The 19,648-nt window shown below is 40.5% G+C and overlaps 2 protein-coding genes and 1 pseudogene across 11 annotated transcripts in view; 1 reads left to right on the top strand and 2 right to left on the bottom strand.

Moving 5' to 3' along the window:
* Positions 1-1,300: 1,300 nt before the first annotated feature.
* TMEM81 (transmembrane protein 81) lies at positions 1,301-2,355 on the bottom strand. The gene has a single exon (XM_019711452.2). It carries the CDS (start codon positions 2,214-2,216, stop codon positions 1,440-1,442), a length of 777 nt encoding a protein of 258 aa, XP_019567011.2. The 5' UTR covers positions 2,217-2,355; the 3' UTR covers positions 1,301-1,439.
* A 55-nt stretch (positions 2,356-2,410) lies between these two features.
* RBBP5 (RB binding protein 5, histone lysine methyltransferase complex subunit) overlaps positions 2,411-19,648 on the bottom strand; it is a 31,753-nt gene continuing 14,515 nt past the window's right edge. For 2 of the 10 annotated variants that reach the window (XM_019711445.2, XM_074322272.1), the window contains exons 4-14: positions 18,392-18,532; positions 17,434-17,596; positions 15,790-15,899; positions 14,655-14,774; positions 14,415-14,568; positions 14,247-14,318; positions 13,484-13,601; positions 12,241-12,310; positions 11,635-11,864; positions 10,662-10,853; positions 3,761-5,810 (exon numbers count right to left, since the gene is read on the bottom strand). In XM_019711445.2, the coding sequence (XP_019567004.1) occupies positions 5,782-5,810; positions 10,662-10,853; positions 11,635-11,864; positions 12,241-12,310; positions 13,484-13,601; positions 14,247-14,318; positions 14,415-14,568; positions 14,655-14,774; positions 15,790-15,899; positions 17,434-17,596; positions 18,392-18,532 (1,399 nt within the window). In that variant the 3' untranslated portion in view covers positions 3,761-5,781. Of the gene's footprint in view, positions 2,514-3,760; positions 5,811-6,294; positions 6,449-10,661; positions 10,854-11,634; positions 11,865-12,240; positions 12,311-13,483; positions 13,602-14,246; positions 14,319-14,414; positions 14,569-14,654; positions 14,775-15,789; positions 15,900-17,433; positions 17,597-18,391; positions 18,533-19,648 lie in introns of those variants that run through there. The other 8 variants (XM_074322270.1, XM_019711448.2, XM_019711447.2 and 5 more) reach the window with 8 other exon arrangements.
* On the top strand, positions 16,652-17,061 carry LOC109434476 (large ribosomal subunit protein eL37; annotated as a pseudogene).

The raw sequence follows: 19,648 nt of genomic DNA, 5'->3' as shown, positions 1-19,648 counted from the left end.
GAAAGAAAGATAATTGTAACAAAAGGTTCAAAGTTGATGAATCTAGGGAAAGGTTCTATGGGTGTCACCAAACCTTTTACTTTTCTAAGGGTTTCACATTTAAAAAAAAAAAAAAATTAAAAGTAGAGAAAAGAACAGAAATCCGGTGGCCATACTTGAAACTGAATTCGCATCCTCAGGGTTGGGGCTCAGGAATCTTGTTTTTCAAAAGCTCATTCACATGATTCAGACATGGCTAGAGGAGAGGAAATACTGTAACTCTCTCAGTAGAATTAGCTCAACTGGTCACCAAGAGCCTTTTTCCTGATGACTCCACAAGCCAATTACTCAAACACAATCTGAATGGTCTCTGAGGGTCTTAAGCTGGCATTGCCCATGGAGGAAGGAAGGTATTAGTACTCCCTAAAGGGGCTTTGGCTGCTATAAGGAACCAATAATGGGCGGCTGGTAAGCTCAGGGGTTGGAGTGCAGTGCTCATAACCAAGGCAGCAGGTTCGATTCCCACATGGGCCAGTGAGCTGTGCCCTCCACAACTAGATGGAAAACAACTTGACTTGGAGCTGATGGGTCCTGGAAAAACACACTGTTCCCCAATATTCCCCAATAAAAAAATTTTTTTTAATTACTGAGAAAAAAAAATAGACTTTTCCAGGATCACAAGCTTCAGGGCATTGAAAGAGCTGGAGGAAAGGGAGCAGAGAGCAAGCCAAGGAACTGTTCGGAGGAAGACTCCAGTGTTTTGCCAGGAAATCAATTTAACACTGAACACAAAGGGTTCAGCTGGGGAGTACGGGGAGGGGCAGATAAATGAACACTCAGTGATGGTCTATTACGTCCTGAGTCAGAGGTCGTTACTGACAACCTCAGCTCCGGCACACATGGGCATGTGCCCCTCTATGAAACAGTTTGTTCACTGTCTATTCTAAGAAATTTGAGGAAAATGAAAGCCAGACTGATTATGAGACAATTTAAACAAATGCAAGACATTTTTATCGAAAGCAGAAAAGGTTAGGTCTCCATACAGCTACTGTCAATTATTTTTATTGAAGAGGGAACACAATGTTTCCTCTAGAAAAGTTAATAACATATCCTTCCATGTGATTACGCTGCTCAGAAGGGAGGCACACAGTTGCAAAGGGGAGCAGATGAATGCAAGCTCGGAAGACAGAACTCTTCCCAGCAGTACGGGAGATGCCTGCAGCCAGGTTTCCTGGGTACCTAGTGGGCAGGAAGATCAGGAAGAGATCCATCTGGGATACAAAGAAGAGATTACTGCCCATCGCTACCAGTGTTGCCCTTCTCCATAGCCCCCACTCACTCTTAGCAGTGGAAGCCCTCCCTCTTAGCCGATCCAGAACACTCCCCTGAAAACCTAGCTTGACTTGCTGAGCAGCCAAGTCCAGCTTCGTAGGGAGCCAGCCCCTCGGGAGCAAGGCCTGCTAGGCCTTCAGGCTGTAGATCACCCTCAGCCCACCATACACGACAATGCTCACCAGCACACTGCCAGCAACTCCACTGGCAATTCCTATTCCCAAGGTGATAGCCACCTTCTTTCTCCACGGCGGACGGTGAGGCCTGGAATAGTTATCCAGATTCACTTCCAGGCCCTCGTCTGCTAATTTCTGATCCTCAGTGAGGGACTGGTGGAAATCCAGGTTCACTAAGGTAGGAGGAAGGACCCTCAGACCAAAATAGAGCCTCTTGACAACTCTCAAATTTTTTAACAGCTGCACATCACACCGGTAGGTCCCAGAGTCATACTCCTGAGCAGATTCAAACTTCACAAAGTGGGAAATGGCTCGAAAGGGCTTGAAGACTTCATCATCAGTTGAGATGATGCCCCGAGCGAGTCTCCAGGTGAAACGGAAAGCTTCCTGCCCAATCTCCAAGATTTCGGAACTCAGACAGCTCAGCTCAAATTCCTTCCCTATTAGAATGGTGAAATGGACCATTCCACAGATCCAGTTGGTCAGGCATTCCAAGCGCTGCGATTTACACTTCCTTCTCACTCCATCAGGGCCCACCTCACAGACAGTCTCCTCCTTATAGCCAAGGCCACAGGTGACAGTACAGGTTGTGGCATTGACAATAACTTGCCCCACAGCTTCTTGCAGCTTCTCAGGGATGGCCAGTGTTTTAGGTACAGTCACCACGAAAGGCAGATAAATAACCAACACCAGGCTCCCAAGGATGAAACTGGTGGCTGAAGTCTTCATGTCTTGGTAAACATTTCCCCACCTTCAGTCAGCACCCCAAGGTATTCCAGTTGAATCCTCTATGATATCATAACTCAATTCCTTCGACATGAGATATCCTTCAAAGTCAAAAGATGTAATGCCTGCATTTTGAGTGAAAACTGCCACTTAAAGCACAGTCCAGTCCTTAGTGACAGGCCAGGCCACGGGCAGGAAGAGAAATCAATGTCGCTGCTTTGCCGTCTCTGCTCGTTAATGACCCATCACCTTACCCGTCTTCCTTCTTTCCACATCCTTCTCATGAATTTTAATCCACCTCTTGGTAAGACAAAGACGAAAAGACTTCAGAAGCTCAAGTGAATTTACAAATTACCTCAAATGTATAGTGAAGCTATTAGATTTTTCCTCACCCTTTCCCCGCCCTTCCAAATTGTGGGATCTAATTTAAAGGGTTTTGTATGACAGTTTTCAAAACCTCAGTTAAATCTGACCAAATAAGAAATCAAATACCAAGTCTTAAAAAAAAGAGAATAACTTGAATTAAGTTATTATTGACTCTAAATGCTCTTAAAACTTCTATAAAAAGGATTAAGGAGTCTGAACTGAGAGGCAACTGACTTACCCCTCCAGAATTCCTATTTCTACTTCCTTCTTTGTAAATTAAGACCTCCTTGCCTATTTCAGGAAGGTCACTTTGAGCATAAATGATAAAGTGTACATGAAAACACTTTGTAAAGTGTGAAACACTGTTCATGTGCAAGAAATTTTAAATAGAAATGAAAATTCACGAATGGCCAAGAGCCCTTATAGAATCCAAATGTTTATCAGCACGACAGGTGATAGTAAATGCAGCTCCTTTCCCCTTTCTAGGCACTCTTCCTTCCCAAGGACATCAAAGATATTTGCTGGGTGAGTGGATGCATAATTCTCCCTACCTCTCAGCCTACTCCCTTCACCCTATAGAACAGAGGACCTCATCTTTCACTTGGGCCGAGGTTGCTATGAAACAGCTATGATGTCAAAGATGGATTCTCAGTCACATAACAGAAAAGATTAATAGGTAGACACTCACTCAGATTTGATGATTAAAATCAGACTTAAACAGACTTTATGAAACATCTTATTCTTTAGGAGACAATGAGCATTCAATGGGTTTTAAAACTATTTAATTTAGGGGGGAAAGGCTAGGAAAGAGGTGCATTTACATGTTCAGAAAGCTCCATGGAAGGCAGGAAGCTCCTTGCATGCATTTTTGTAACCTCCAGAATGCCTCCTAGCACTGTGGCCTCAACAGAGTAGTAACACACTTTTATACTGAGTTAAAGAATTTAAAGAGATCATTCCTAGATGACCTTTTTAATTTAACATCAACATTTTGATTGAATTGTTTATAATCTTGTCCAGAGGCAGAGATGTGGACCAGCTGATCACCCATCCCTCCCAGCTCTGTATTTCCACACAGAAACATCGAACATCAGCACAGTAAGCTGCATTTTCTGTCAGAAAAAGCAAAGTGGCAGGCAGTTTCAGAAGTGATCACCGTCTACAAACATCTACACCTCTTCTTTAATAAACATCCAATTTTATTTACAAAGCATTAAAGCTTAAGCAAGAAGTACCCAAGGCTTTTACAAAACTACAGAACATTGCAAAACAAAATTGGGGGTGGAGATGACAAATAGGAAGAAGAAAAATATGCATATTATTGTACAAATTTAGAAAATCAAACTGAAATGGACAGAGGTTTTAGGAGCTGAAATAACTTCCAAAAGCATAAATAATAATTAGGAGCTGCTGCCAGAGACAATCTGACAGGGCTGAAGTTGATTTTCTCAGTAACCAGTTTAGGAGGTGGACATAACAGAAATAGCCAAATGCACAGGTAGAAGACACCAAGCTACTCTGCACATGGAAATAAGGCAGAAGCCTTTGTGTGACGGTTTTCAAACTACTGCAGTGTACAGTAGAGAGAGACAGGGAATGGAAGCAATATCTGCAAAACAAATGTATTAGTGAGGCACCTACTAATCTCGATCGCTGGTCTGAGATGACATAGTAAATGAAATTTACAAAATGAGCACTTGAGGAAAAAGTAGTGGCATCTAAAAATATGTTGCAACTGACTCGGAGAGCTCTTACTTCAACTACGGAATATTTTGGTGCTAAAAGGTGGAATAGGAGAAAGAGGCTCTTACTGATATGTTCTACTTTGGTTTCTATCCTAAAACCCAAAAGTTAATCAACTTGTTTGGCTACCTATAGGAGCACCCACTAACTGACAGAGATTTCACAATAAGCACAGTGTTTAAACTCTCCTTTGAAAATACTGTGAAAATGATGATCCCGGTTAAGCACTTCTGGTCGGCTGAAAGTTCTATTCAGAGAGGCTAGTGAGACCACCCCACACTTGGTTTCTTTAGTCTGGATTTTCAGATAATTTCAAACACCCAATGTACACATCCATCCAATCTGCTACTTTTTATATAAAAGAATAGCAAAAGCAAAAAGTAAAAAAAAATTTTAAAAAGCTAAGCAACCTTTCACAGAAAGGAAGTGACTGAAAGATGTAAGGAAAAGGAGCATGGATACAAGAATGGAAAAATACAATGAATGATGGAAGGACAGATATCCACAAGCAATGATAAAAAATAAAATAAAATCTGTTCCTTGATCTGTGATTTGAACTGTTGTTGCTGCTTTGATTTTGGACAGTTTTACTTTAGTCCTTGCATAGATTCCCCCACCCCAATTAAAAAGAAGCTTGTTGAGACACCTTGGCTTGTTTCCATCTCTGGAAGCCAGCACAGATAAAACAACGCAAACTATTGATGATTGTTTGCTGGAGACGGATGCAACTATCTTTAAAAACCATGATTAATGAGAATGAACCAATACTGAAGGGAAACATGCAATCAAAGGAAAACAAAGAAAAACCCTGACCCTCTTATAGCCCAGCTTCTTGAGAAAAATGGAGTATGTTAGGAAGAAGGGAAGGGGCCTTTCTTATCTTTCTTCTGTTTCTGAAAATTTCAAGTCTTTCAAGCACTTTCTTTTCTGCCCATTGTTTGTACACAATATGGAAATACAGGATGTATCTGGTAACAGGGTAAGTTTCAAAATGGAAGAAAGAATATGCAACAGAGTTTTCCAAGGATACAGGTAGCAGAATTTCAGCAATAACATGTCACTCAAGGACATGCACTGAAGATGGAAGGCAGGTAAGAGGAGACAGGAAATGACAGGTCAAAATGATGCTGGGTACAATAAAATTAGATGAGCAAAACAAGTATCTTTTCTCCAGCAACATAACTCAGTATTAAAGTCTAAATGAGTCAAACTCCCATTCGATGTCTTCACAAATCCTCATTCCTGAGAGCCTATTTGGACTTATGCTTGAAAGGGAAGGGACGTATACTCTTCTTTCATAATTCACTTCTTCATTCAAACATAAAATTCACTCTGTCCACCTCCTGGGTGAGAAGCAGAGGCCTATGTTTTAAATTAAAGTCAATCTCAAATGACTGACCACAGTGTCCAGAGGCCACATGATGGAAAAGTGGGGAAGAACGACGCACTTCAAGGGTCTTCATAACAGTTCGGAGATTGCTCCCCCTGCTAAAGAGATTAGACACAAAAAGATTTCTTTTAGCATCAACTTAGACCAACTCTTATGAGAACAGAAATCCTGATGGATGCCAGATGATTCATGACAAACACACATGAGCTAAGAACTTCCCCCCTTAAGTTAAAACCAACTCCCCTTACTCTTCATTGAAAGAATAATCCAAATCCCAAATCCCCACCCCATACTTTCTCAGTATTTCCCCAAAGGGGGAAAAAAGGCAAAACAATCAGAGTTCTATATATATTTTCTAAGTTGCTAATTAATTAACCATTTTCTAAGGTGTTAACAAATAATGCTTAAAATCAAAAAAGTGCAGTAAGGAAAAAAAATTCTAGGGTACTACATCTTCTAATCTTTCATATATTAGACTGACTAGTCACTAATTAATTAACAGTGAGCAACAAACTCTTTTTCAAGCACCCGTTTCTTAAGTGACATTCTCATCACCTTAGAATCCCAAGCATGATGAAATGTTAATGAAAACTACTGTTGACATTTCCATGTGCCAACAACGGATCAATAAATAAAATCCTCAATAGTAAAATCAAATGAACACTTCCCTGATTATTCCACAGAAGCTGCTCAACCTCTGGGGGACATCCTTACATGGGCTGCTGTGAAATATTGACTAGGAAGTGTAAAAAGAGAACAAGGTGAAGAAAATCCTCCCAGATGCCAATGGGAATAGGGGAGAACATGCCAGTTGAAGCTAAAATGGTTAAAAAATATTGCACAAGTTATGAAAGAAAAGTACCCATTTGTAAATTTCACTTTTAATCTGATTTTTAAAGGAAAAGTTCAAGCACAGTTGCAAACTGGCACTAAAAAAAGTATATTCCCATTTGCCTGAAAACAGACTGAAATTACAAACTTTCCTGGATGCTACATTGTTAAAAATCAAATTTTTAAACTTTATATAGTTCAGTAAGATAAAAAGTTTGTTTAGTACCTGTTAATGCAGCTCCCTCTCCACATAAGACATAATAAATAATCTCCTGAGTTGATTTAAAAAACTCTCGAGATAGAAGAATCTGCTCCACAGCAGGACTCACTATCAGGCCTTTCACACCTTCAGACTGGTTTCACTGACTGTCCCCTCAGGTACCCCAACCAATCTAGTTTTAACAGTTTAAAAACGAATACAACATTGACATTTTAAGCCTAAATCTCGACAGGAAAACCAAAACCAAAGCAATCGATACTACGAGCAAGACAGGATACAGAGAAACAGCAGGACAAGAGAAGACCTCCAGGCTATTTAAAAGTCTGCCCCAAGAATACAATTTATTTAGCTGCAACATAAAGGCAATCTACAGTAATATAAAATTAAGAAAACTTCAGCTCGCGGTGAACAGCTGCTACTGGTACCTTCCAATAGGAGCCTAAGCCAAAGTGGCCTAAGAAAATACTGGATATTGATTTTCAATCATTACCTTAGTTAGCTAACAAGATCACAAAGAATGAGAAAGAATATCCAACTAGCCATCTGATTATAGCAGGAAATTCATGTATTAGTCTTTGACTGACTGACCATTTTTCAAAAAGGGAAGAAGACGGGAATAAAAGCTCTCACTTACTACCAAGCATTCAAAATAATCCCAGATTCGGGAGATGGTTCAGAGGCCTGGCGCGGTGGGTCAGCCTTGGGGGCAGTGTGGCCAGATGCAGGGGAGTCTTTGAGGTTCCTGTCCACCCAGAAGCAGCACCTCTGCCTGCTTTAGTCTTTGCCACCCCCAAGAGACCCAAGTGCACACGAACCCCTTCATGCCCACTATGTCACAAGGCCTTTAGACCACTTAGGTGACAGACCACAGTTCTACCACACCTGCTACTGATGATGTCTGCTATCAAGGAACCCTAGTTCTTCGGCAACCCTTCAGCAGTCACAGGGCAATGGGGACACTGGTGGTTCTGCTCACGTCTCAAATTTCTGATCTAAGAACTAAGGTAACTGTGGGGAACCGGAAAGGTGCGATGTTGACCTGGCCTTTCCAAAATGTCCCAAGCTCAGGGTCACTCTCACCAAGCTTCACTGATGGGTCCTTACTCACCACAGAAAGTGTGTCTTCATGGATGTGGGTCCACTGGTGCTATCCAATACTAAAATGAGCTGTTTGACAGGGAAGAATTTTCTGTAGCCAGATTTCAGCCTTTGCCTGCTCTGGGGCCTCCAAACTGCCCATGGTATTGGGTGAAGCCCCACCCTCACCTAAAGAATTCCACACAAAAGATATGATGGGTTGCCCTGAAACTAAGACTTCTGATAGAGTCATCTGTGATCCCCGGTTTCACCACACTCCCTTTGTGAAGAGTTGCAGCCTTCACAAAGATCCAAACCACACTGCAGCTAGTCGATAAAGCTGGATGCAGTCCTTTGGAGGAAGTCTTGGAACCAAACCACAATGTCTTTTTGAGGTTTTTAATGATTCCACTCCCCAGCACACTCTGGAGTTTCATTTGGCCATTTCAGTGTTGAGATTTTCATTCAGGAAAAGGTCAAAGCACCAAGGCCAGAGGAGGGAAAAGGTAGGCAAAAGTCTGTCCAGATTATAAGGAGAAGTTTGCACGCCCACAACGGTGAGGAGCTGGTGAAATGTTTGCAGTGCTCTACACAGCCTGTTTTGTCTGCGTGTTGTCAGAAAATATACCATCACCCTGGTCCTATTCTATGCAGGTCTCCTCTAGTCCTTTTAAAGGGGGAAGCTGTTAAAACAGTTGCCTTTACTTAAGGTTGACCACCTCAAGTGCCTAATAAAAATAATGTAGAAAATGAAAGTCCAGTTTGAAGCACCCTGCTGCTCCAAGGTATAGGTTCTAGTCTTTAATGAGGTCCGTGCCTCATTTGATCTTGTGAGCAAGGTGAGTGGGAACAAACATCTAACAGGCCCTTGATAATGGCATCTATTCTTCTATAAGGAGCTTTGAAATGCTGACTTGTATCAGTACTAAAATATATAGTTTACATAGAGTTCAAAATTTCACTGCAAACTATATTTAGTATTTTGAGAATTTTAGTAAATAAAAAGGCCCATTCCTTTAGGGCTGAGTAAACTTTCCAATATTTTTATTTTGATTCTTATTTAGACATTTTAAAAGCATAGTTGCTGTACTCTGAGCTGTAAAACCTAACAATACTTCATGGTGCCTTTGACAGAAACCTAGTTTGGCAAATGCCAGAGACAATTTAGTTACTGTCAGTGACCACATCAACTAAAATTAAAAGTTCAAATCACTGTATTACAGAGAGAAAAATGTGAGTCTTCAAAAACTTTATATGGTTTATTTACCATACACTTTACTATTACAAAGCGTATGATTAATTACAGACAGCTTTTGAAGAAGCTTGGAGACTAAGTCCTAGAGAACTTCAATTAATTCAATCTGTTTGACCACATGTTAAATCACCCTAAAGCATTTCAGCTCCGTGAGCCACGGAAATCTATTTAAACTTTAAATTGTGTTTCTTCTGTAGTGGCATCGGCTTGGACAAGAAGTGGGTTACGGAAGGATCGTTTTTATTTACACGAGTCAATTACTGATCTGCAATCTTTGTTGACAATGTCCACACAACTTTTGCAGACTATTTTAAAGTACATAGAGACACAGCCTTGGGTGGACTGAATGTGGAGGTGGTAACTGATTATCACTGTAGCACCACAAATATTGTTGTGGGAAAAAATGCTGGTGGTCAGTGTTACGGTGTTGGGCTGTGAAAAACTAAATCTAGCAAATTGAGGCAGAATATTCTGTCTGCTTCAGCTTTTCTGTAAAATTCATGTTCACAATGATTAACTGACTTAAAGAGTAACTTAAGCAAGGAATTCTGTTTCACATTCCAATGTATCACATCAGCACATTTGGATCAACGCATTTAAATTAAAATGTTAAATCAAGCGCGGGGGAACCTGAATACAACCAGGTATTTCATCAGTCCGGCCTCTTAGTACACTGATCACAGAAAATTGACAGTACTGCATTAACTAAACCAGTGCTTGTATATAAAACAAAAAGTTTCCAAAACTCAACAATGTTTGAATAGAAATGGAGTCTAATTTGATTACTAGTTTTTAAACAAGAGACCAGTTAGCGTAGATTCACAAATATCTGATAGGAAACTGAAACTGTTCTCCATCTCCCAATAAAAATCCCTCACTATAAAGGTGAAAAAACTCAAGTAAGTTTCAAAAGGCTTAGGTGTTAAGAAGCTACACAGGTACTGTAGTTTCTGTCTTTTTGGAAATTTCCTCCTGTTTGAAAAAACAAAACACTTCATATTTCTTAACGTGATGGTTCTATCAACAACTTCATTACTGCTTCTAGACTACTGGAAGAGAAAAAAACCTCTGGGATTGAAACAATTTGGAGAGAAAGAGAAAAGAGATGCTACAGGTAAACAGTAAGCAACTGTATAAAGCAAGTTATATTTCTGGTTATCTGTCTGGCCTTTTGAGGCAAACCAAACCAAAATAAAACATCTAGGAACAAATACAGATGAAGAAATGAATTAAATCAGGGGTTCTTACCCTGTTTTGGGTCATGGATTCCAATAGGAATCTGAAGAAAGTTATGGCATCTTCCCCACAAAAATATTCACACAGTATTTTGCATATAGTATCAAGGGAATGTAGACCCCTGAAGCCTATTTATGGACCCAAGGTTAAGAGCCACTGAATTAAGCCAAATCTGGTTTAGCCTGCCCTTGTTAGCAGCTTAAGACTCAGAGAATACCTGCCACAAAAAGGAGGGAAAGAAGGAAAAACATGCTGCAGTTAAACCGAGGCAGGGGCTGTACAAAGCAAGGCCACGAAGCAAGCCAGACAGCGCTCCCAATGTGTCCTTACCTGTCAAGGGCTGGCTGAGTTCCGCCTGCACTTTACCCTTCGCTGAGCCTTCCAGAGGTAAACCTCTGTCCCCTTTGTAGAGTTTCGGTTTAAATGGAGAATCTTTCTCTTTACCTTTTGATCCTTTAGGCCGGCCTGCTTGCTTCTTCTTGGATTTGCCATCCCCCTTCACACCCAGTAGTGGATGGACTTCTGTAAAAGCACAGACAGTCATGGAAAAGAATCCATACACCACCAGTCTCATCACCCCAACCAAGCACATGGCATGCCGCCCACCCATGAACCAAGAATGTTGTCATTGTGACCCAGGCCCACTAATACAAGGAGAATATTACTTTGTTCATTATTTATACAACTATAAAAGAATGAAATTAAGAAGTAGTTGCTTGGCCAAAGGGCACACATGGCCTATGTGGTTTACACCAAGCCAGAGCTGCTCTAAATGGAAAAAAGAGCTGAAGGACACACTGATACTATGCACACCAGGCAGAGCAGGAATGTACACACGCACGACATCATGTGAGAACAGGAAGGAAATGGGCTTTGGGACCAGAGGCCTTTCAGAGGCCAGGGCAAGAATCCTGACTCTACCACATGATCATAAAGGCTTCCAAAGTCAGACTGTGAAAGTAGGTAGGAAGAATGAAAGGATTGTCCAAGTCTGACTAGTACTTTACCGCATAATAAAATCTCGGGAGGGGGCAGGGGAGAAGAGTGGCATAATGAGACAAACTCTGAGCCAGATGTCAGAAGACTGAAAGTGTGTCAACTTAGGCAAAGTACTAAGGGCAGAATCTCCCCATTCTGAAAGAGAAGAGAAAGCACATGAAATCATCAAAGTTGTAAAGCACTATAAAAAGACTCCTGGGAAAATTTCTTTAAGGTAAAAATCACCCAAACAGGAAATTACCAGGTTGTGCTGGAGAGTAAAAAGTGGGTCTATGAGGCAGCAGAGAGAAGATGTGGCTCTTACCATCATTTGGTACTCCTTGAAGTTCTATATTGGTTGTTTTGGGTTTCTTCTTAGGTGGCTGGGACCCATCTGCTGAAGACTGCCTCTTCTTCTCTGAACTAGCCCCTTCGTCCATCAAGGAAGTTTGGACTGCATCCGGTGGGGGGCCATAAGGATTTTCTTCTGGGTCTTCTACCTCAGGGGCAATGGGTAAATATAATAGAGCCTTTGAATCTTCCAGCTCTTCATCACTATTTGGAACAGGATCAGACAAGGGATTGGAAAAAAGAGACAGTTGCTTAAACCATGAACCCTTCCTCTAGGGCAGAATCACCTACATTAACCATAAGCAACAGGTATGGATCTAGAACTTTAAGAAAGCCAAGATGAATAAAAGGGAATTAGACAACATGATTAATAAAATCAGTTGTAATATTAAATAGTGTAAGTGAATTATTTCAGTGTCTTAAGACTTTCTATACAGAAGAAAGGCACTGCTTGTACACCAAAGCAGCAATCTCTTGGAGCTAAGATAGGTGAGACTGAGAAGGGCCAGCCGGGGAGCTGACAAGTACAAACCAGAGAGGAGGAGGTGCAGCCCGAGGCCTGGCTCCCTTGCCAGCTCACCTGCTACAGAAGGCAGCAATAGGATCCACACTAGTGACATCCACTTCTTCGTCCTCAGCAGCATCAGCCCCTGCAGGACAGAAACACAGCAGAGGGATGATTTTCAGAAACTGAAATTCAGAAGAAACAAAGGAGGAAAACCAAACAGTTCGTTTTACTCAATAATTCAACAAATGTGTGCTGAATTTCCACCATGTGCTAGCACAGGGTCTAGAGTGATGACCAAGAAAGCTGGGAACAGGTCTTCAGTAGAAGCTTCACAGTCTAACTGGGGAGACAGACATAAATGGATCATTTCAATTCAACACAATAAGTGCTACAGTAAAGGTATGTGCAACGTGCTAAGATGAAAGAAGGAACAACTTATGTGAAAGTCTGGGAAGGCTTCACGGAAAACAATCCAGTAACACCAACACAGGCCAGAACATGCAGCACCCCTGCTGGGCCTCCTACAACATGAGGCACCAAATGATTTAGTATCACAAAATGGGGACCAGTACTTTCAAGCTAGAAAGAACCAACCTCAATCCCAATCCCGATTCCTTCCATCAAGGGGCCCAACAGTCAATGGTCTGTGGCATTCATTACTGGCAGTGCCAACCGGGCGGACTGAGCATTCCCACACTCTAAGCTCTATTAGGTACAAAGCCCTGTGTTAGACACCATGGGGATAAAAAGACCAATCTGTATTCTCAAGGAGCTTCCTATCAAGAAGTTCAGAAGACAAGAGACAGTAGCAGTGATCACGATCCTACCAGGAATTAACATCTGAAAGCCGTGTCACACCAGGCACAACTGAATGCTTTATGGGAGTTATGCATTCCCCACAACCCTCAAAGGCAGGTTCTATTATTATCACTATTACTACACAGATGAGGACATTCACGTTTAAAGAGTAAGTATTTTGCCCAAGGCAGTCTGACTCCACAGCCCGTGCTCTTTACCTTCACCTTACTGACAAAGGAGTGACAACACATGACACAGCTGAGCACCCAGCATGTGTGGGTGCTCTAAGTGCTGTAGGTAAACCCTCATTTAACCATCTGCAATTAATCAGGAAATACAAAGTGAAATGTTGAGAACTGTTGAGCCCTAGCAATAACTTACACAATGCCTTCGTAAGAAAAAAGTGACATTTCAGATGAAGTGATGAAATAAATTTCCAACACAAATTAAGAATGAATAATGAACAAAGCGATCATTTCTCCTTTGGGAAATATTATCTGCAATTGAGAAATATTACCTGTCTGCTCAGGCTCACTCTTATCTTCATCTTCAATATCAAACTCTGACTCCCTTTCCTCATACTCTACATTTTCATCCAACTCTTTGAAGTCTGGTGCAAAGGCACTCCAATTTTCCTAGGCCACAAAAACAAAATATATACTACTACTTAAACATACGACAAAACAACAGTCTATAATCTAGACATTAATGATATACATGAAACATTTGAACATGAAAGTGACTCAGAATTCTGAGATCAAATTTGGCGGATAATAAAAATTAGGTATCTATAGGTTTTACTATCTTAAGGTATTTCCTATTTTAAACATTTCAAGTTATTATTAACTATAGTTCTTTCATAAATAACTGTCATCTTCAATCTTTTTAAGATGTAACTCTGAGTTACATTTTCTTATGAATACACTGATTATACACATATTTAAAGGTGTTCAAAATAAAACCAAGATGTAAAACAGAAACTAAGCTAAAAGTAAGAAAAGCAAAAGAAAATCTATCTCAGTCAGATAAGAAACAGAAAAACGTAACTAAAAGCCCACTAGACTTTTTTACTGGAAAAGAGAGCTAATAAATCGGCTTTGGCCCAAGACCACCTCAGCAAAATAAAGCAAAGGTAGATGCACTAAACCTATTTAATCAGGTTATAAGAATCATGTACCAAAGAAAGTATATAAGGTAATCTGTAACTTACTATTTGTAAAATTCTCTGATAGAAAGAAAGGTATCTAGTTTTAAAGTAATTAAACCAGAAAAATACTTACTACTTGATTTTGTGCCCAGATAGATACCACTCCACTAGAAATGGAAGCTATGATGGGTCGAACAGGATGCCACTAAATTTAATGAAGGAAAGAAAAACGAGTTCTAAGAATGGATCCCAAATGTTCTGTATTATGTAAGTAACAACAGCAACCGCTTAATCTACTCACAGCGACATCCAAGAGGAGCTCCCCTCGCGTCCCGTGGAGAATCTTCACCAGGTTGCCTATGCTCTTCTCCCAGATGTACAGGGCGTGCTGCCGAGCTGAGCCTGCGACTATGTACTCCCCATCCCCCGAGAAACAGCATTTCTTCCACGGGGTCCTTAGGACAAAGAAAGTACCCAAAGGGAACTAGAACCAGAGCCCAGGTCATGAACTACTCACATATTGCTAGGTTGTGATACACACCTATTTACCAAGTCCTGTAATTTCTGCATGGGTTCAGGCTCTCCATCTCTTCCACAGGTTAAGATTTCTCTGCCATCATAAACTCGAATTATTCGATCTGCTGTGTTAATTAAAAAGCAACTACAGAAAGGAGAAAAATATCAGCCCCAAAGGTCAGAAATCTGTTTCCGTTAACATTTTCTGTCACTGCCTGTTACTCAGAACAGTACCATGAAACCCCCATAAACTGGGGAGAGACTGAGGAAAGATCTAAGTAACAGACTCAAATACTTATGTGTCCACTTGTCACATTCCAAGCAAAACTTAATCTGAAGTGAGAATATATTTTATACTTCCTGTGTAGCCTTGAACCCTGTATGTGCAAACTAACAAACTTATCATCAGTATTTGATTGAGATCCAAGACTTCAAAATCCAAACCAGCTTACTGAATTCACAAGCATTCAGTAAATACTTCATTTCTCTGGACCATTTCATACATGATATAGTTTCTTAATGAGGTCATAAACCATTTCACTTTAAAGTGTTCAACTTTTTACAATAATTACACTGGAAATCTGTCTGAAATAAGTTATTTCTTCACCTTCCTCCAGGCTTCACTGACTCAACTTTCCTTAATTAAAGAAAACTTTGAGTATGAATGTCCCCTAAGCATGTATGGGTGTTTCTATACAAAAGAAGGTGACTGTTACCTCTCTTACTGACAACCTCTTCATGTTTTTGTTGCTGTCTTACTTCTAGCTTGGTAACCAACAGAAAAACATCTGAAAACAAAAGGCTAAATAGGTTTTATGTGGGTAAAATATATGTTCAGTTACTATGTAAATTCTGCGACATCGATTCTGATTATAACAAACCACATGCCAGGCATTTTAGCTCTAGGCACATACCTACCTCTCAGATACCCTTTCTGTAAAGAAACTGCCTGATAACTTCCAGATAAAGAAGATTTGAATGCTGGTTCAATGCAGTAAATTTTATGCATTTAAGAACCAGATATTGACAGTTTCCCATAACTATTTTTTAAGTAAACTTTTAAAAAAATTTAAGTAGAATATACACAGAAACTGTGAATCTGAATGTATTTTTGCATTCTACTCAATTTTAAAACTGTCCCTAAAAAGATAAGGTCTCACCTCCCCTTCCGGGCAAATTCTATGGACTTAATGGCCGTGGTATTGCTTGTCCCAGTTGTTACTCTGAAGGAAGCAACAAGATCCTGAGAATCTGTTTTTAGGACCAAAATCTAAAGTTTAAAAGAGAGAAAAAAAAGTAAGTATTCTGATAACTTAATTAGATCTGGCTTGTTTCTAAAAGTGGGCAGACTGGGTAAAAATATAAATATCTCTATTCCCGTGTATTCAACCTAATTAACTGGCATTGCCCTTCATCTCTTCAAATAAACAAGTGTCTTAATCTATTCTTAAAATGCAATGCTTAGTGTTATTCACAATAATCAAAAAGTGGAAGCAACCCAAGTTTTCATCAACAGATGAATGAACAAAATGCAGTATATACATAAAATGGAATATTATTCAGCCTTGAAAGGGAGGGAAATTCTGGCACATGGTGAACACAGATGAACCTTAAGGACATTATGCTAAGTGAAACAAACCAGACAGAAAAAGACAAATACTGTGTGAGTCCACTTATATGAGGCACCTAGAGTAGCCAAATTTAGAGACAGGATGACTGCCAGGGGCTGGCAGGAAGGAGGGAATAGGGAGTTCTTGTTTAATGAGCACAGTTTCAATTCTGCAAGATGTAGACTTCTAGAGCTACGTGGTCGTGATTTGTATAACACTGAATATACCTAGTGCCACTGTACACTTAATGGTTAATATGGTAAATTTTATGTTGTATTGTATATGCTTTTTACCACAATTTTAAAAAATTGCCACTTTCTAAAGTAGGAATGAAGTTATACTAGCCCATGTGCCCCAGTCAAAAAAAACACACATCAAGATGCCTATTAGAAGTCTCAGCAGCAGAAGCACGATGACGAAGGACACGTCATCGTTCGGAAAGCGTCGCAATAAGACACATGTGTTATGCCGCCGCTGTGGCTCTAAGGCCTACCACCTTCAGAAGTCCACCTGTGGCAAGTGTGGCTACGCTGCCAAGCGGAAGAGAAAGTGTAACTGGAGTGCTAAGGCTAAGAGACGAAATACCACTGGGACTGGTCGGATGAGGCAGCTAAATATCGTACGCAGCAGACTCAGGCATGGATTCCGTGAAGGAACAGCACCTAAACCCAAGAGGGCAGCTGCTGCAGCATCCTGTTCTTCTTAAGGATTTCAACGATCAGTTGTACAATAAATGTTTTGATTGAAAAAAAAAAAAAAAAAGATGCCGATCAGAACTACAAACTCTAAGCTTAAAGGGACCTTGAAGCTCACCCAACTTGACTTCTTACTCCACAAAACTATAGACTAAGCTGGCCTGAATTATACAGGATTTACAGAACTAGGCATTTTCATCAGCAGTGTTCCATTTTATAATATAACTTTTAAATCTTATAATTTAGTAATGGCTCTTTATTAGTAGCATCCAATAAAAACCCTTCCATCTTTTTCTAGGCCACGTACTCTCTGACCACCCTAAATCCAAAGAACAGAAAATATTATTAAGCATGAGAGAAAGACAGGCTGCATTTGCCACAGGTAGGAGGTATGCTCAGTGCAGGGGTAAAAGAAGTGTCAAAGGAAGTCGCACAAGTGCACATGAAATGAGCCCATGCAAGGCTGACCGAGGCTTATTTCACCAGCTTCTAGGCTTACCTTGCCTTTTGCATTTCCTGTATAGATATATTCCCCTCGTCTATCAAAAGAGGCGACCACATTCAGGTCGGAGTCATCGTCTACTGGCAAAACAACATGTTTGGAATCTGAAAGGGTCAACATGACAGGAGCAGATTTCATGGGACACACGAGAACCTTGTTCCTGTTTAAAAATATGAATAGTACATTGGCTGTTGCTTTGGTATCAGAAGGCTGATTCTCTTGCCGTTTTCCCTGATTACTATCCACTGCCCTCATCAATGCTTCCAGCCCAAGCAAAAATGGTGAACAAGCCTAAAAATCTAAACGTCTAATAATAGAGAAATAACTGAGAAAAGTTATGGGAGCCTACCTTGACAAATAAAATGTAATCATTACAAATAAAGATGTAGCAAACCAGTAAAATATGTATGAAATAACATAAAAAAGCAAAATACTGATTAAAACCATGTAAAAAAATACATACCTATATACGTATGCGTAACATGCATATTCGTGCTTTGTGAGCTATAAAGCACCACATAATAAACTTTATACATAAAGAGAACTTGACTAAAAAAGAGAACCCAGAGAAATGTAGACATGTTATGTCTGGGGAATGGAATGACGGGTAGCTCTTTTTCTTAAATGCAGTTTTAATATTGAATGATTTCCCCTCTACTAAAGAAATTCAAATAGTCAGGGAGGAAAAGCTCCAGATCAAGGACCAGTCATTATACTTCTTCCTACTTTTGCCCATTTCCAAGGTCTTAATTTTAGCCAGTTTTTAATTATATAATACTCTCCTTAAAATCTATACAGTAGAGCCAACCTGGACAGAAAGATTTTTTTATGTGGAAGGTTTAGAGATGTGTCCATTTGCCTCCAAAAACCTCAACCTGAAATTGTCACGAGCCTGGAGCTAACCCACATAGCATTAGATCCCACCCCAGGAAAGAATAGCTCAGATTAAACATACTGATCTCGTGGATGATACTGGACTTTTAAGATGGGTGAAGGGAATCGAAACCTCTGGTCGCAGTCGCCTGAAAGAACGTCCCACTGTGACACTATGTTATCAGTGGAAGCACTCACGAGCTTATGACCATCTCGACTCCAGCTGAGAAGAAAAAAAGGGTAACTTAGCCTATATTCTGAGGTAAAGTACCACTCTTATGCACAAGAATTGCATGAGTCATACATCTTGCCCTAACTGCTTGGGTCAACAATATTTCTTTCTTTTTTTTAACACATACTCAAATTCACACCAAGCTTTCCCTCCTAAGCAATAGGAATGTTTTCATGATATTTTTGTATCTAGTAACAGAAGCTCTTAATATTAATAGCTCAAGATCACACTACAAGTAGCTCTGTGAAAGGACAGACTCAAACACGTTAGAAGAGTCTGCAATCAGCGAGCCCTGAAGTGTTGAAGTCACAAAGAACAAAGGTTTTTCCCTAGGGAGCGGGGAGGGAGTATCTCAACTTTCTGAGGTTGTCCCTGAAGTAGCACCTTCACAGCATTAACAAAATAATAAAGATCAGAATCTGTTATTTAAAATAATTAAGAAACGAATTAATTCCTCCTGCAAAGTACAGCTAAGAATCCTGGACATTATACATAAAACAAACCCCAAAAGACTGAAAGGCAGAGAGGAGACAACTGGCTCGAGACTGCAGAACAGGAGAAATGACATAATAGTGAGTTCCTTGGATGTTCTTTTTGCTTCCTATGTCCCAGGCAGGGTGATGGAAAAGCCAGTAACACAGTAACAGCAATAGACACACACACCAGAAGCCTCAAGAAGAGACTGCTTTCTCTGGCTGAAGGACCAAGAAAGGACAAACCAGACAAACAGAAAACATTTAGGCAATAATCACTCTACTCCAGCAACCACCACAGAAAAAACTGCAACGCCACCTCCATCTCAGTCAACAAGGTCTAGACAGAGTCTAGACTATGACTCTTGCCCAGTCATAGTAAGGCACCCTTCCCTGCTAACTGGTGTCAGACAAAGCTCAGTGGGGAGCCTGACTTTCTTACCCACCAGGTGGTTAATGAGCACCCCCACCACAGTACTAGTGGAGGCCACAAGGGGAGCAAAGACAAGGCACTGCGAGCTTTCCCAGACAGGCTGGTATCAGCCTAGGAGGCCGAGTGGGGAGCCTGACCTCTGACCCCACTAGGCATCATGAAGCCCAGTTAGAGACTTGGACTTCCAACCCCCCCCCCCCC

The sequence above is a fragment of the Rhinolophus sinicus genome, linkage group LG17, assembly GCF_036562045.2.
Source record: "Rhinolophus sinicus isolate RSC01 linkage group LG17, ASM3656204v1, whole genome shotgun sequence".
NCBI classification, from domain to species: Eukaryota; Metazoa; Chordata; class Mammalia; order Chiroptera; family Rhinolophidae; genus Rhinolophus; species Rhinolophus sinicus.
This window is presented reverse-complemented; position numbering and strand designations above follow the sequence as displayed.